Consider the following 17575-nt stretch of genomic DNA (forward strand, 5'->3'; position numbering starts at 1 on the left):
GAGAAACGAACTCAAAAGTTATCAATAAATTCTCCAGGGATTTGCATTATGAAGTCTACGACAGCCGAGCGTTTACGCAGAATCTTAAAATATCATAATTTGAAACGGAATATGATCATTAGAAACGGAATATTATAATTTGAAACGGAATATCGTAATTTGAAACGATATTCGGCCTACCTAACGATTTTTTTGTTTTAAATTATGTGAAGCTTCAAAGCTTCCGAATTTTGGAACCGCACCTGGTTCAACAATAGTTCCCAGCTTTTAACACGCTGTAGTTCCGCGGGAACGAAACACACAAAAATTAAAATCAGGTTATGCTATGTGAGCCGCTTTGCAAATTCAGAAATATATCTTTAGCGATACAATTTGCTTAAAAACTAATCTTCATTTTATGAGTTTATTGTTAAAACAGGTTTGGAACCAAAACAATCTAAGCAATTATAATAATTTTTCTACCTTATGGCCGAGGTATTTCAATTTTTGGTCAAGTAACCTTGGTCGTGATTGTCATCTTGACACATGAGCTGTCGATGAACTTTCAAGCAAAGGACCTGCAATATTCAGTGTTATTTTTCTTCTATTTCCAAATAATACGTGTACATTTCAATCGATCTCGTTTGCTCTGAAATCTTACCACATTACCAACGGAGAAGGGCATTTCAACAGATTCAGCAATGACCAGCAGTGTGGATAGCACCGACGCCAAGTTCTTTGTGCGGTCGTTCATTCGCTTCTTGTCGGGCCAGATCGAGCAACCAAACTTCAACGAAGACTCCCGGGAAAGCATCGAGGTCGCCATACAGTGTTTGGAAAATGTGTACGAACTGAACGACGAATCGGCCGGCGAGGCCGAGAGCAACGTGAAAAAGGAAAAAGAAAACGATGACCCCCGGAATCACATCGATCTGTACGAGATGTACCGGAATACCTTCGTAGTGGTGACACCGGAGCGGAAGCAAGAGGCGGAAGGTCTGAAGAACGACGGTAATCGGTTGATGAAGGAAGAAAAGTACCAGGAGGCGTTGAATACGTACTCGAAGTAAGCATGGCGGGATGGCCACAACATGTTATGTTTGTTTACGTTATATTCATACATACTCATTGTGTTTGTATTTCGTTCTTAGGGCAATTAACCTAGACGCAACCAACCCTGTGTTTTATTGCAACCGAGCGGCCGCGTACAGTCGGCTCGGAGACTATAGCCGTGCCGCGGACGATTGTCGGATGGCTCTGCGCCACGATCCAAACTACAGCAAAGCCTGGGGCCGGCTTGGGCTGGCCTACTCGAAGATGAACCAGCACCAGCAGGCCATCACGGCTTACCAGAACGCGATCCGGCTCGAACCGGATAACCAAGACTATAAGAACAACTTGAGCGTTTCCCAGCAGCACTTGGTAGAACCCCCACGCAATGCCGCTGCTTCCGGGGGTATTCCGGAAGGATTGGATCTGGGTGCTGTACTAAACAATCCCGATTTGGTGCGAATGGCCGCCAGCATGATGGGCGATCCGTCTATACAGAACATGTATGTTTATCATCGGTTGTCCTCCAGGGCTCGTTGAGATTTATTCCCTACTATCTTCCCACAGGCTTGGCCAACTAGGTGGCATGAACAACATGGACGCACTGTTGGATACGGGTCGACGTCTGGCTCAGGAGATGAGCAGCCAAAATCCAGACCTGTTCACCAACGTGTTGCGTCAGATGGAACAGGCCGGCGTTAATCTGCAGCGTAATAATCCACCAAACCCGGATGGCTCCGGAAACCCGCCGCAACCGCCACCGCCATCGTCCTCCTAAACGGCTCTCCCGTGCGCCAGAGGTTGCATGCATTTGTGCGTAGCAGTTAGTTTCTTTGAAAGTAATCCCCTATTATCAGTCACCTAAGGAGAAACAAATTCAATACCCTTACCCATTTATTTCTCAATCGACAACGAACCGAAGAAAAGTATGGTCCCAAGACAAACAAAATACTAGTAGTACATGGAAGAAATTTCACACGTTAACCGTCACGCCGCTCCTTAGGGACTGGAGCTAAACGAACGAGCGTCTAACGATACATCAGCTGGTTACAAGTGAACCGAAAAGTGCACGAAGCCGGCGTGGCGTTCAATGCATTCAGAAACGTGTATCTCGTGTGTCGTCCCACATTGTACTACAGTATGTTTTTGTTTAGTTGCGATCCCCGCCGCAATATATGCCTTGGCACACCTTCCTGCAATTAGCGCCCACCTTACCTTACCAACCAAAGGTCGTGCTTTACTACAATAATCGTTTCTTTCTTGACTGTATGCACCACGAAGACGCTTTGCGGGGTGACGTGTGCCGACGAGCGCCGTATACATTTAAAACGGCTTTCACATTGTAGGTAGAGGTAGCAGGACAAATGTAATAATAAAAAAACGATTTAAACACTCCACACCAAGTAAAAACACGTGAAAACGGTTTCCATCACGTGCGTCAGCTTTATGATCGATTATCATCGTCGTCGTCGTCATCCGAACCAATGCGACATTTTGGTGAGCACACCGCGGGCACACCGATGTGCCCGGGCTGCGTGTGCAAACGGAACACACCGGACAACATGATGAACGCTCGATGATGTAAGAAGAAAAGTAGGTGCAGGTCACGTACGCGAAGCGCGCCTTCCAGAAGGGGCATATTAATTTAAAAGTAGAAAAACATTATATCTGGGTCATGAATGCTACTCCCGGCATGGGACGTAATGCTGATATAAGTTTCCGGTCGATGTTTAACTTTCCACGATCGACTTCCAGTTGTCAATGTGCAACGATAAGAATTTTATAGAGAAAACTTTAGAACTCTATAGAAGCAACTGTTCAATGTGTTTACTCTGCAATGGCAATGCGGGGGCGGTGGTCACTGCCCATTGGCCCACACCCGGTTGCATCTCGAAGCTGCTCAAGATGAGTCATTGCACAGTGGAGGACAAAGAGCACACAATGCTTACACTCATTTTTCTCACGCGTTAAGATAGTGCGGCTCGTTGAGACACTATTTGGTCGAAACGTTCGATAGTTGCTTTCCAAAAGGGTTTGATATGCCGGATATCGTCCGGGCACCTGTAAGAAAAATATTGAAATTTCGTTTCCTAATGAAACAGAAACATAATAATGCAGGGGTCACCAATCTTCAAAGTACTCCAGTTGATTAGATTTAACATGTATTAAGTTTATCAACTTGAAGTACAAGTGCTGTAAAATTAATTGTTTTAAAGGTTCGGGTTATGATGTGATGATACCCGAGCATAGATTAGAGAATGAGAGAGGTATCTTATCTTGTCTATGTGTAGAGCCTTTTATGGAAATGGTGGAAGCAAGGTGATCACATAGCCGTTTCGGGTTAATTTAGTAACCAATATTTAATACATGTTTTTTGTGTATTTCTTTTAAATATCCTGGTACAACTTTCTCAACTTGCATGTCAAAAATGATCGCAATGGTGAACATTTCACAACAAGAAATTCATATAACACAAAGATCTTACGTGATATATATAAACAAAGATCTTACGTGATCTACTGATCATTTCGTATAATATTCTACTTTTGACTATTCAATATTCACATATGATTATTTTTTCCCAAATATCTCTTACCCTCTTTCCTCAATCTGAAACTAGCATAATTCGTCTGGTGATATAGGAGACAAAGTTGCAAACTCCTTCATCTTATAGGAAAAAATCGGATTCGTTAATCTAATTTGTAAATTTAAATAATTAAATAAATTTAATAATATTTTTTTTTTATGACGGACCAAAGTCAAAACCCTTATGATTTGAACAAAGGTAGTTGGAAATTATAAAAAGTGTATAAATCTCTCCCTGATCACTTTAATTTAAAAAATATGCCCAATTCACGCGCAAGCACGAAGCATTTTGTCACAATCATACCCTTCGCTGGAAAGAAGATTCCCGATCCCTGGCATCGGAGAGTCATGTTCCGCGTGTATATGCACATGACGTCATGTTGGTTCGCGAGCAGAAAACGAAACGAAACCCGCGGTTTTGAGTTTGTAAGAAATACGGTCCATGCGAGAGGAACCACGACGCGCTCCCTTACGCATGGCAAAACAATCGCTCTCGATGTTTGCCACAGAGTAAAAAATCGACCGCTTGTAACCGGCAAATTTGCCGGCAAGATGACGCGTGGTGCGGCGTAACGCGCGCGCATTTGCCGGAACAAACAACACCGGGCGAACGGTGAAACGGAATGGCCGTGGAGGTGGTATGGCTAAAACAATAACATTGTTTCATGTAATTTTGAAACGAGTTATCCGTTGGTTCCCGTTCCCGATCTCTACGGATGATTTTTGTTTTGTACGGATGGAAGCAGAAATTAGTCGCAAGGCAAGTCATTGTCTTGGTGGTGTGGTAGTGGTACACGTGGTCTTTGATATATTTTAGATTCACTACCATTTTATTCTTTTTTTAGTCAAGTAAAACAATGATTCGATATATCTAATCGGTGAGCAACTGGGAAAGAAGCAAACATCCTCTGAAGTGCCGTTGGAAGAAGCATCGTGAAGCTTTCACGTCCAGTGCTTAGGAAGATATGGAAGAAGCAAAAAAGCAACCCCTACGAGAACGCCTGATGAGGGATGGACCGACGGGAGAGTGAAACCCACCCATCCGGAGCGTCAAAACTAAAGAGAGAGTGAGAGAGATATATGCCATTTCGGGGCCACCGAGAAGGAAGGAGGTTCCGTGGGCGACCTACAACGGCCCTTTCTGGTGACAAACGACCACGGCCCGACGGCAGTCGCTCTCGGCGGTCCAACGACGAAAGTGCAACAAGTAGTAGTTATAACTTACAACTGTGGTAACGCCATCGGTAAGACGCCCAACGACCGGTAGTGGGGCGTAAACTTCTCCGGAAAAGCCATCCGTGAACCTGTTGTGTGAGTACGTTTAAGTATCGCAAAAGGGTTATCCCGTTGGAATTAGATCGTCGAGAGGGAAGCCAAAAAGTAGGTCCCGAAAGGAACCAGATAGCCCATGCTCTGCAGCCGATGGAGGCGCTTGGTGGTTGATTTCCTCGATGGATATTGAAGCAGAAACAAGTAACTCCATCATACACGCAATCCATCTCGGTGAGGGTGACGCTCAATGATGTAATACGGTGCCGCATTCTGTTCCGCCCGGTGGAGCGGAAAAACGTGACGTGACCTAATAAGTTTCACGTATGCGTATGTGGTTTTGTTTCGGTTTTCTCAGACCACCCAGCATCGCCGGCGGTGCATGAGCAAACCCGGTGTGATCTTATCGATTTTTTAGGAACGATCGTGCCGATCATCCCCAAGCGTGTGTGATTGTTCAGTAGTTGTATTTCTTTTCCGTTCAGTGAGACCGAGCTATCGGTGTCGATGCGATAAGCGTAACCGCTGGTGCATTCCGTTTCCAACTATCGCCGTTGAGGGACGAACTAGCCTTTAAGGGGGAACCTACAAGCCTACCCTCCCCACCACCCCCCGGGTACGGTTTATCGTTCTCTCCGGGCCACGATAAGGTGCCATATTGCGGTCGCTTGTTTACGATCTAGGTGTTGCTTTCCCGAACCCACGGTTTCCCGTTTGCCCGGTGTCCACAACGGTCTATCTGAACCGATACTTCCGGTAGGTGTGTGGATGTATGTAGCGTGCTTGTGACTAAACCATCCCCCCCCCTCGGGGGTGGGAAGACTTCGCGAAAGGGAAGCATGCAAGACGCATCCGAAAAAAGAGTATGCAGACCGTCACCGGTGCTACAATGTTTGCCACTGCGCCGGTAATGTGGCGCGGGTTTTTGTTTGTCGTTTGCCTTCGCGCGCGTAATCGTTGTTCAAACAGGCCCGGTGCGCTCGGTGCGACATCTTCACCACCACGCCGAACGCCAACCGATACACAGGGGATGCGAGCGTCGCGAACGAACGAACTCTTTACCGAACCGAAAGAGTTCTCCGCCGGAAGAGATGACCTATGTGGTGCGGTGACTGCCAGTGAGCAAAGGCACCTCCTGACGTTCGGAGGTTCTGCTGCGGTCGTGGTTCTGTAACGGTCTCTAGTAGCACGCCCATTTTGGGACCGTTTGCCTCACCCGAAGGCCTTGTAGGTGGGAGGCTGCTAATTGTCTTCTCCAAAAGCAGGCCCGTGTGTTCATCCGTGTGAGTGTGTTTTTCTTGTGTGTTTTGTTCCTCTCAAAGACTCCCCCGGCGTGTGACTCATGTAGTTATGCCCATCCGTGGACACTTTAGGTGCGTACCTACTTCCTACCACCGGGTGTGAGCTAATGTTGTTCGCATTTCGTTGGCAACGAAACGGGCTTGTTTGGGGGGTTAGTAGATTTGAATAATTTATTTGAACGCAGTGACTCTCTTTTTTTGGTCGATCATCGGCATGTTTCGAAACCCAGCGTCCATGTTTCTGTGATAGCGTTTGATTAGTGTCAATGAGCGCCTCAATTGACCGGTCGCGGCACGATCGATTCCTATTCCAGACACTTTAGCTTACTCTATGCCAGAGGTTACCTATCGCTGCTGTGTTGCAAAAGTGGTGCTTTCGGTGGAGTGTGTGAAATAATTCGAAGGTTCTAAGTAAAACATTATCGCACAAGCAGCATTAAAGTGGATCCATAGTAAATTATGACTGTTGCGGTATAATTGTTATTTTGGGAAAAAACAATAGTTTTCTGAACAAATGTTCCCCTCGTTATTTCAATTTTCTTGTACAAGTTCGATTTGTTTTCATCACTACTGGTATGTTTTTCAATCTTTTTGAATTATATTCTTTTATAGATGCCATGTAGATTCTTTTTGGATTGTTTTTACTTTATTAGGGGGATTTTATTTCCTAGTGCACATATGACATCATCCTTATTTTCATTCTCTTATTGAAAGTTTTCATTACTCTTCAGTTGCTTGTTGACTTCAGGTCGACATAAAACACCATATAAATGTACCTTCATTGCTTTTCACTTCAGTTTCATTTTGTAAGCTGCACAAAGCAATTAAAGTCAGCAAGTTCTGGGTTTTTACGAAATTCGATAAGATTGTCGTATCGCCGTCTTGATAAAGTTATGCCTTTTTATATTTTTCTGGTAAGTGCTTAGAAATTGGAAATTCAAAATTCCAATTTATCATCAAAATGATCAGTTTACAAGTCGTATGCAGTTTTAGTGCAATTATACGATCGATTCTGTTTATTACTCACTTAAGGCACTTAATAATGGCAGGAAAGTGGGAAATGAAACGTTGGACGTATGAGAAATATTCTGTGAAAATTCTTTGGATTTGTAATAAAACGTGAATTTCTTATCGTTAATATTCAAGTTAAAATTTTCACAAACTACTCACTTCGTACCATAAGAAAATGTGTAATAATTCCAAGTAGAAATTTCAAGGAAGTGAATAATACTGAAATATGAGTTTAGTGGTTTTGGCTGAGTAATAAAATTTGCATTAAATAGAGTTGTTTTGGGCGACATGCATTAGATGTGTCAAAACTGGAACATTCACCTTATTTTTTATAAATCCACCGCTAGGAAAACTGTTTGCCAAACCCTGACCTAAAGCTCCCAATGCCTCCCAATTCCGTGCATCAGTTAGAGCGTCCAAAGGTCACCAAGAACCACATGGACACTCCGGGACACGGTTCAAAACCATCAACCAAGCATAGCAAAATAAAACAAAACTCTTGCATACACGGGAAAAAAGAACTGCCTTTTGCCAAAAACTGTGTGCCGTCCAGTGATTGCTAAAAATAAGTCATGCATTCACGTCCGACCGAACGGTCACGACGAAAGTATGTTTTAAATTCGATTCAATTTTCATCGTCACCGCCGGTTTTCGTCATTGCCGATCCATTTCGAGCCGGCCTGGGACATGTTATGAAATACGATGAGTTCATGGTCCAGCCGGGAATCTTGGAGTCGCGTGCGTGCCATATTTTTTTTTTTGTTTTTTCGCTCCGATGTGCGATTTTCCGTTTTCTCTTTCACTTCCGCTCATTGCCATCAAATTTCTGAGCACGATCCAAATTTGATCACCCGCCAACGACGTGCCATCGGTATGTCGGTGAGGTAGTAACACCGTTGAGTTATGCGGTCGGCGTAGTGCCCGATGGCCATAGTCGTATAACGGCAGGAGTGCGTGGAAATAATTTGGTACCAACGGTCAAACTAGTAATTCACCAGTAGGATGTCCCCCTCTTTAGCGTTAATATTCGATTTCGATGTTCATCGATAGATGTTTTTGTCGGTTTTGTTATTGGTCTACACGAGTACATTAGGAATTGTGTACACCTCGCTCAACCTTCGCAGAAACCCTTTCCGCCCAGTGAACAAACAACGAACACATGACACCCTGTGTGAAAGTGTCTCTATCGAATGTCCGTTGTTTGGGGCTGATGTGAGTCATGCCGACTCGTTCATAGCCCGATCACCGCGGAAAGGTTGGGTAATGCGGGCTAACCCTGCTCTTTTCGTAGGAGTTTGTGGAAGTACTCACCGCGGAAGTGTGCCAGCTGGCTACAAGGTTCAATGCGTTATTGGACCCTGTTATTAAATTCTGTCAATCACTTCTTGTCCATCGTCAATCGATAATAACCATAATTTGACCATTACATCGTTGCGCTTCAGTGGAGTCCAACGATAAAGACCACCTACACTGGTTTGTTTTCTATTGGTTGTGAAAGATTTCCAGTTTGAAAACGTTATCAATCACCAACCGATAAGCTCCAGAAAAGATTTCACCTGTTTTGAGTTCGTGCGAGTTTTAACCGCCTCGATCCTGTTAATTAAAAATCCAACCCCTGTCTATCTGTTGCCGTGACTCGGTTGTTATCGCCCCTCACGATATGAAGCCGGATGATGTGTATCTTCGATTTTCAATACATCTCTTCAGTTCCATCGACTCATGCATTGTTGTACGGCTTTTAGCGATTGCTAACTGACGGTCTAATAGTTCGAATTCTTGACAGCCCGTTCCTTTCCCTTTTGTCAACCCATACCTTTTTTTTAAAAAACACTTTTATCCACGTTTCGAGAGGCTCCATGTGCCTGTTTACCCTTCCATTTACGAACTTTATCTCAAGTGGAGCTTCTTCACGCCACTTCAGCCAACTGCACGGGAATGGAAATGATGCCGTTCTTGTCGGTAGCCCTTCGTACTATAGGCTAATCGAATCTATTCCTCCCTACACAAGGTATGAATTTTTCCTTCCCGGAGGCATTATTTGCCCAATCCAAACAGTCGATTAGTTGACACTTTTCTGTGGGAAGTGATTTTCAATGGTATGACACCTGTGCTGTTGGACGGAAAAAATCGCAACGGTGAAGATGAAGGATCAGTTGTAGATAAATCACGAAACCAACACCTGCTGCTGATTTCACGGACGTTGGGGAAATTGAAAAAAAAAAACATATGAAAGGCACTTGGGTCTCGCCAGGTGTTAAATTCTGTTTCGTCACATATTACCGCAACCAGATAAGACGAATTATTAAACATCTTATCTCCGATGCCCAAGGATGTGACTAACATTACACGTGTCGAACAGTGTGTTTACACGGCTTGTATATTTTCCTATCTTCTGCTTTGGACAGCAACGAATGACTGACTAAAAACGCATCACAGTCGTGTGCTGTAACACAATACCCGAAGTAATTATCGCTTGGAAATAAATTAAGCTATACAGGCACCTCCCGAAGCCGATCCCATATTTTTTTGTCCTTGACCACAACCTATCTTGCACGTGCTTATCGGCCACGGCAGATCTACTCCTATCCGCTTCAACGATATCCTCGTTGTACACAGTTTGTCCACTAGCTGTAGTTTCGTTTCGTATTTCCTGCGTTACCTTCTCTCTAGAGACCACGGTTAGAAGCGTATTGGAAGTGCCCTTCAATTTCCCAACGCTGTGTGTCTGTTTTATCCAGGGAATAGGTTTTTACCGGTTACAACTTGGAAATAAGTTATGACTGCACCAGCGCACGTTATATCGAATGTCCTCTTTCGTCTGCTCCCACCCTTTATGCCCTTCCACGGCCAGCGTGAATCAATATCCTTAGCTTTCCATCTGCGATCGTCCGAGTATCGACCTTTCAAATATTGACCAATCAATCAACTTTCTATTTATCTTGAATCCTAAAAATTTCATTCAACGGCCGTGCGCGACGTACAACGAAATGTTCTGTTATTTATGTTTTCTTAACCGCACTGCGTTACTTTGTGATTACATCGCCCGCCGTGTCCTACTTCAAGGGGTGGAATTACTGGAATGACTCAATTGTGATAAGAATCTCCACCTTCGTGGATGCCCTGTTTGACAAACTACTGTACACGCTGTGTAGTCTGTAACGTCTCTTCGAGAACCTAGCCTCCCCGATACTGGGTTCGACTTGACATTAGTGTAATGCGTGGCGGTAAACTGATACAACTAAAATCCACATCTTTTCGCACCTGCCCTCCCTTCCCCCACTCCCGTTGCAGGTTATGAGTCAGAGTATCATTAGTGACCTACCCGGTTTCCATTGAGAGGCAGCAGTGACGACGAAGAAAAATGGCACCTAATGTATCGGACACCGCGGTGTCGGATGCCACACCGAGCGGTAGTCCTGCGGACGCAATCAACATGGACACGGCGGTACGTAAGCGCCCAGCGCAGCCGACAGATTTCGCACAGGACCGTCCACCGGCGGCGGCCAACGACCAGAACAATAATGACTGTGATCACGAACGCACGAGGGACGGTGAGCCCTTCCGGGCGCAAATACGGTGGCCCGATTTCATCGCCCAACTGTTCGTACATACCGGCTTCGCCATCGGCCTCTTTCAGCTGGTCACATTCCGGGCGAAGCTGTACACATACCTGTGGAGTAAGTGTCTCCTATCCAGCGACATCAGGGTTTGTTCTGGTGTGTTCTGCTCGCTAACGATTATCTGCCATTTCTGCTTCCAGCACTGGTGCTAGTGTGGGCCTCCGGAATAGGGATAACGGCCGGAGCACACCGGCTTTGGTCACACAAATCGTACAAAGCGCGCTGGCCGCTGAAACTATTACTGATGTTCCTATTTACAATATGCGGACAGGTGAGTCTCAGGCAAGGGTACCAGGGTAAGGCGGGGCAACCGGCAAACAGGAAATCGATAAATAATTTCACCTGAGCAGGAAACAGATTTATGTGTTTCAATGTAAAACAAACACTCGTTTGTATCACGAGCATAATTATGATGGTATTTTTGGTTTGTTTAAAACTCATGTGGATAGAATCCAGCGTAGTATAATATTCGTTTACTGGCAGGAGTGATTACTTAAACCGGAATATAAATAACAATGACTAGTTTTCTATATATTTTCATTAAAAAAGATTATTCATATCTATGACATGATTTGTATTCTATTTAATTAACATACTCTAACGAGAACAAGCGATATTTTACCTATTTTTGTCATTTTCTACACTAAGTTAATCTAAATATTTTATAGAAAAAGAAACGAAGCGACCGAATTCGACCATCCTATCTATCAAACATACATATACCATAATATTCTTTTTTTTTCCTGTGTGCAAGCATATTTCACTTAATGTTAACGAAATTTAAATATATGTGTTATTTTATCAGTAGCTGGTGATCAGTAGCTATTCTTGTTTATTTTTTAAACAATTTCAATTTTTGGTAAAAGAGTAAAAGAGTTTTAAAATCATCCATGTTACAAATGAAACACGTGGTTAAAGCTCATTAAATCGACATACAAATTTGAAAAATTCCGTTATATGTTTTGCGCCTAAATGTAGACAAATTGCATCGCACATTTTGAACTTTGACATCACATTTTGAACACAAACGTTGTCAATCTTTTTCTACTCTTTGACTCAAAAAAGCGTGATGCTTACACGTGGGCCCACGACCATCGGGTACACCACAAGTACTCGGAGACGGATGCCGATCCGCACAACGCGAAGCGCGGGTTCTTCTTCGCACACGTCGGCTGGGTGTTCCTAACGCCCCACCCGGAGGTGGTGGCCAAGCGCAAAATCATCGACATGAGGGACCTGGAGGCCGATCCGATCGTGATGGCACAGCGCCGCTACTACATTCCGCTCTTCGCACTGCTCGTCATCGGCCTGCCAGTGCTGGTGCCGTGGTACTACTGGGGCGAGCAGCTTTCGGTCGCGTTCTGGGTGTGCTTCACGTTCCGCTTCACCACGACGCTCAATATTGCCTTCTTCGTGAACAGCGTGGCGCACATGTTCGGCAACCGGCCGTACGATAAGAGCATTAGCCCGGTCGAGAACCTGTCGGTGGCGATCGCGGCGCTCGGCGAAGGCTGGCACAACTATCACCACGTGTTCCCGTGGGACTACAAGACCAGTGAGCTGGGAAGCTACCTCTTCAACGTAACCACGGGCTTCATTGACTGTTTTGCCCGGCTGGGATGGGCCTACGAACGTAAGTGATCGCTGCTTTGGGGGTTTTATGCAGAGTTTCTTCGATTCACTTGTTTTCCATACCATCTAACGTAGGGAAATCGGTGCCGCCGGAAGTCGTCGCTAGGCGTGCGGCCAAGTGTGGTGACGGCACTCGCTTCCTGACGGACGAGTATGCCCATCAGGATCCTGTTTGGGGCTATGGTGATCAGGACATACCAAAGGAAGATCTGGACGACATCGTGCGGACGCAAAACTGAGGCTCGAAGTTTTGACTCGCAGTCTAGTTCGAACGAGCACGCCTACCAAAGTTGATCGATGGTGTACAACGCTTGTCTCCCGCCTTAATATTAGCAACGTAATGCCTATAACCATGGCCATAACCACAAGCGCCTTACTTAGAACGCTATGGGATCAATTCAATAAATCCACACCAAAATTAACCATGTACGCTCGTTAGGTTTATAATTCAAATACTATTGTCTAGCTTAGCAAAGCTGGAATATTTTTTCCGACCCATCCGCACGTACAGTTCACATGTTCACAGTTCGACAACAACAACAACAATATTATGTAACATTGGTTTATGTAGGTTGTTGACCCCGATTTTCTCGATGATGACAGATCTGCACCGGCCCTACGCTCGTGCCGGTTTATTCGCGAGATGTTTGCGGTACATTCAATGATGAGATGCACTACAATCAATATACACACATACTACAGTCGGGTCATCTGCGAAGTCCCATATCCTTCTGCGGTTTCAGAAATCTAGCTCCATTCATATACTCCTTCGATACTTGATGGAATGTCCAACAAGTGGTTGCACATTTCCAGTGGCTATACGGGAGCCAGGGAGCCGTATCCACTTCAGCTAAACATAGTACTTCTCGCTCACTTTTTGTTAAAACCAAATTTTATACTTATTTTGTTGTGACAGTACAAACATTTTCAAGATTCTATCTTTTTTTTTTACAATCCAGCTACGCCCTCAATAGAAAATTAAATATTCCTGTTTATTTGCACTGAGCTAGCTCGTTCAGGGGGGGTTGCATTTGTTTATTTATTTATTTATTTTCAGAGGGGACGACGGGGGCTAGATAAAGCAGAATAACTTATACTTTTGGCCAATTAAGCACACTGCAAATAATGTTTATCGAAACGTTTGGAATTTTGATCCACTAAGTCCACAAAGGATCAAGTTTTTTTTTATTGAATCTGGGTGGAACGAACAAACTGTTTGGGCTGGACATTAAGCAAACAAACCAAACAAATAACAGACGCTGAATATCACCAGCTGTCCTTGGTGGACGGTGCAATTCATCGTAATACTCGCATGAACACGTTTTGGGGACCTTGTGTCGAATCGGACCAGTCGGGCAAGCAGGAACCTGGTGGGGTCAGTATGTTACAACAGTTGACGGGCAACGGTCGGGTTGACAACACGACAGTCATAACACACACACATACACACACTAGAATAGCCGGGAATGGTAAAGCAACGTGTGTTATCATTCCCGTCGTTTCTTGGGCCAACACAAGGTCGGACAACCAACCCCCTGAATGCAGCATTCACCGGAGAAATGATTTAACTTGGTGCTTTAACCGACGATACACGCTGTTCACTTACTTCTCCCCTGGTATATTCCGTTCCATCCATGCCATATTCAGTTTGCATTGTTGTAGTGAATCCCCACCGATCATGAGCTCGCGTTATTCCCCCTGCCTGGCGGTGATCCATCTCAAATGAGCCCCCAATACCACGCAATACCCAGTGATTCTCATCCGCTTCGATCTGCACCGAGGGCAGATCCGAGTGGATTGTTCTAAACGCCCACTGGCAAAAATCCCGCGTGAGAATAATATTTACATTTAATTGCATAAAAATAACTATTATTGAATAACTAACAGCCGCTAGCCAATTGGAAATGTACTGTCACGACGGCACCTTTTTACTCCACACGTGGAACTTGTTTGCGAATGTTTTGCTTGTTGATTGATTATTCAGAAGCGCACGCTGCACGAAGGGTTAAGCTTAACGGGTCAACTCAAAACATTGGCAGCAATGGAAAGGTTTAAACTGTTTTAAGGCCTTAACTGTCGAACTTTGCTAGCACTGTTTTATTTTAATCCTTTAATAGTCTAAAATGAACATACAGTTTCACTACTTGAATTGTTTAAAAATGTGTTCGATGATTGAATTCTTCTTCTTCTTCTTCTTGGCGTAACGACCCTCTCTTGATCATGCCTACCGGTTAAGGGCTTACAAGACTATTTCCCTTGTGTACGTGGATAAGTCAGTCCTCTCGTACAGAGGAAGGTCTGGTCTCGGTTGGGATTCGAACCTACACCGTCGAGGTGGTAAGCCCCGCCGGCACTCGTAGGCCGATTTGTCTAACCGGCGCTACCAGTCGGCTGTAGCGTACCCGCCAATGATTGATAATTGATTTATATTATGTTTATTTCGTTAAACTTAATCATTACATTTCACATCACATTAACTCTCTTGAGTTCAACAGACCAGTTGTGAGAGTATTTTAATTGTTAAGACATGGCCGCAGAATGATCTTCTTTTATGGTGCAAAACTCCAATATATCAAGCAAAAATCCAAGAAATACTATTTGATAAAATTTTCCAAAATTCTCTGGAATGTTGTTAATCATCAAAACAACATGAAAAAGATAAGTATAATAAAATCGAAATCATTTAATGTGCAACAATGCCAAACTGAAGCGCACCAAATGAATATATTTTATGTCCATTGTAGTAGGAAACCTTAATGTTTTTGAAAATTATTTTTGATAAGAAGTTTCTATTCCAATTAGCAAAATATTACTTTTTACTTAGCAAGTTTAACTTTGATTGAAATATTCTACTTCCTTTTTATTTGTAAAAAACACTACTTTCGAATAAAGTGCAAATTTAAAGCTCGATCCCGTTCATACAACTTCCAAGGCGAAAGCACCAGAAAGCTTCCAGAAGGACGACGCGCTCTTCAATTCTTTGCGCGATTCTTTTCCTCGCCCCACTTAGCGTAAGGACAACCACCCGTTTTCGCCAGCCCTTCTGCGATATCCACCTCAATCTCCCACCCCGCCAGAACTAGACCTTTCCACACCGGACGCGTTGGGCTAGTGTGTGCGATCGTATGCGATCGCGTCCAGTTCCGACCGGCCATCGAAATAATTCGACGATCGCAGCACCTCCCGCGGTTAATCGTCAACGAGCACTCGAGCCGCACGGAAGGGAAGCTCTGTCTCTGCGAGTGCGCGCGCATCTACGACACCTAGCTAGTTTTAAAAGCGGTTACGTTCTTCCATCTGTGCTTTTCCGCTCGCACATCGGTACGAGCGTGGAACCGAAGCTTCCAGCAGCCGATAGTATCCGGGCGGCCACCGCGGATGGAATTCGTGGAATATCATTTCGTAATAGTCATCTGTCTCTGATCCGGCGCGTTCCTCGCGAAGAAACGCCATCGCCGACAGACAGAGCAGCAACAGCAGCAGCAGCACTAACAACGGCTTCGGCAGCGTGGAACTAATAGTGAGTTTGAAGACAATCCACCAGAAGAGTCAGGGATACGGCACGAGCGATAAGATTGTGCGGCTCGTGGTCTGTGTGCCATGTGAGTGATCAGTTCGTTCCGGGTCTTCTTAAAGCCTTTCCTTGTTCTCCAGTGAAATGATGTGTAGAGAAAAGAAGAAAAGGGATCAACAAAAAAAAACCGGGATTGAAACATGGGCGGCAGTTTCCACTTTGGCGGCCACGGGAAGATAAACCCCGAGAACCCCGAGCAATAAGCTTGACACCGCTTTCCTTTGGTAGGCAGATTGTCGCGTAATATTTGTAGTTCGAGTTCACACGTAAACGTGAATTTTGGAACTTGCCCACATTTGATAATCTCACCGTTTACTCGAAGCACGTTGCGACAGTCGAGAGGCCCGTTGTCCTTCTACCTCAAGGGAGACGGTGCGGTTTTTTGTTTTAACGAAAATTACGACTACAAAAAAAAACAAACAAAACCCACCTCCAAACCCCTAAAGCGTCCTACCAACACACGGAAATACAATCCATTTATCTTATCGCACGTGGGTTAGCTATTTCACCGAAGACGAAGAGAATATATTTTCTCGCCACGACGGGTGCGCACGCTTCCTAAAATAAAATGTTTAACTAGGTGTCTTGGTGTATCAAGGTGGGCAAGAAATTTCCTTTTTTATTTAAATTAAGTGCAAGGACAATACGAGAGTAGTTAAACGTTTATTTGCTTCATGTGTCTGCATCCTGGGACAATTAAAATGAAGTAGTGCTTTCGAGGTCGTTTTCAAAATGGACGTACTTAACAACGGACCAAAGAATCCCCGCCGTGTGGTAAGCAGTTAAATGAATAGTTCGTTTTAATAGGTTCCCAGAGTGGGTGTCCCAAAGCCGGCGACTCTAATGAGTGCTAAGCAAAACGATGCCAAATCTTAGGCCATGGCTAATTAATTGGCGCGCTGAAACTTCATAATCTTTCACTATCCATTTGTACGTTGCGTAAACGGTCGCACCACTAGACTATCATTTTCATCATGGCTAGGGAAGGTCGGGAAAATAGTTAAAAATTCACAGCCCACTGCGCAATGCCTGCCAGAGCTGCTCCATGACTGGCGCAAACGCAGGGAAAGGTCAATTAAGCACGTGTAGTTAGACTTCGGTTTCAATTGAACGACCTTACCTGCGGCCTACAAACTTCGGGGAGAAACGATATCGAAGTACACTGGGGAAGGCATGAAATTTCCCACCCAGTCCAGCCTAACCCTGAACGTCTGTGAAGCCGTTGTAAGCGAACGTTTACGACTCCGGTACGAAATTTTAACTTGTTTGTCTTCTATTCTAGAACTCGGTCTAGCGGAAACCGGTCAACATCATCACGCGCGTCACCGAGTGGGACCATTTACTGTAGTGTTGTAACTCGGGCGACCAAATTATGCGAAACAAAAAAAAACGCCAAGCATGTCAACGCACGCGGTCACATTCGTTACGTTCGTTCGGAAAAGAAACCCGACAAACCGGTACCGAGCGCGCGTTTGGTTCCCGGTCCCGAAAGAACGAGGATAGGAGGCTACCAGGCAACACGTGGTTTATAGCATCCGTTCCGTTCAGCTGCC

At 44.6% G+C, this 17575-nt stretch overlaps 2 protein-coding genes across 2 annotated transcripts; both read left to right on the forward strand.

Annotated features, from left to right (window-relative positions):
- Positions 1–555: 555 nt before the first annotated feature.
- LOC131287197 (small glutamine-rich tetratricopeptide repeat-containing protein beta-like) lies at positions 556–1895 on the forward strand. The gene is made up of 3 exons (XM_058316227.1): positions 556–1045; positions 1131–1532; positions 1597–1895. The coding sequence occupies exons 1-3, from the start codon at positions 681–683 to the stop codon at positions 1805–1807; spliced, it is 978 nt and encodes a 325-aa protein (XP_058172210.1). The 5' UTR covers positions 556–680; the 3' UTR covers positions 1808–1895.
- An 8662-nt stretch (positions 1896–10557) lies between these two features.
- LOC131284956 (acyl-CoA Delta-9 desaturase) lies at positions 10558–12687 on the forward strand. The gene is made up of 4 exons (XM_058313814.1): positions 10558–10873; positions 10957–11087; positions 11882–12449; positions 12524–12687. Exons 1-4 carry the CDS (start codon positions 10558–10560, stop codon positions 12685–12687), a joined length of 1179 nt encoding a protein of 392 aa, XP_058169797.1.
- The last annotated feature ends 4888 nt before the right edge of the window (positions 12688–17575 follow it).

Source organism: Anopheles ziemanni, chromosome 3 (genome assembly GCF_943734765.1).
Source record: "Anopheles ziemanni chromosome 3, idAnoZiCoDA_A2_x.2, whole genome shotgun sequence".
Taxonomy (NCBI): Eukaryota; Metazoa; Arthropoda; class Insecta; order Diptera; family Culicidae; genus Anopheles; species Anopheles ziemanni.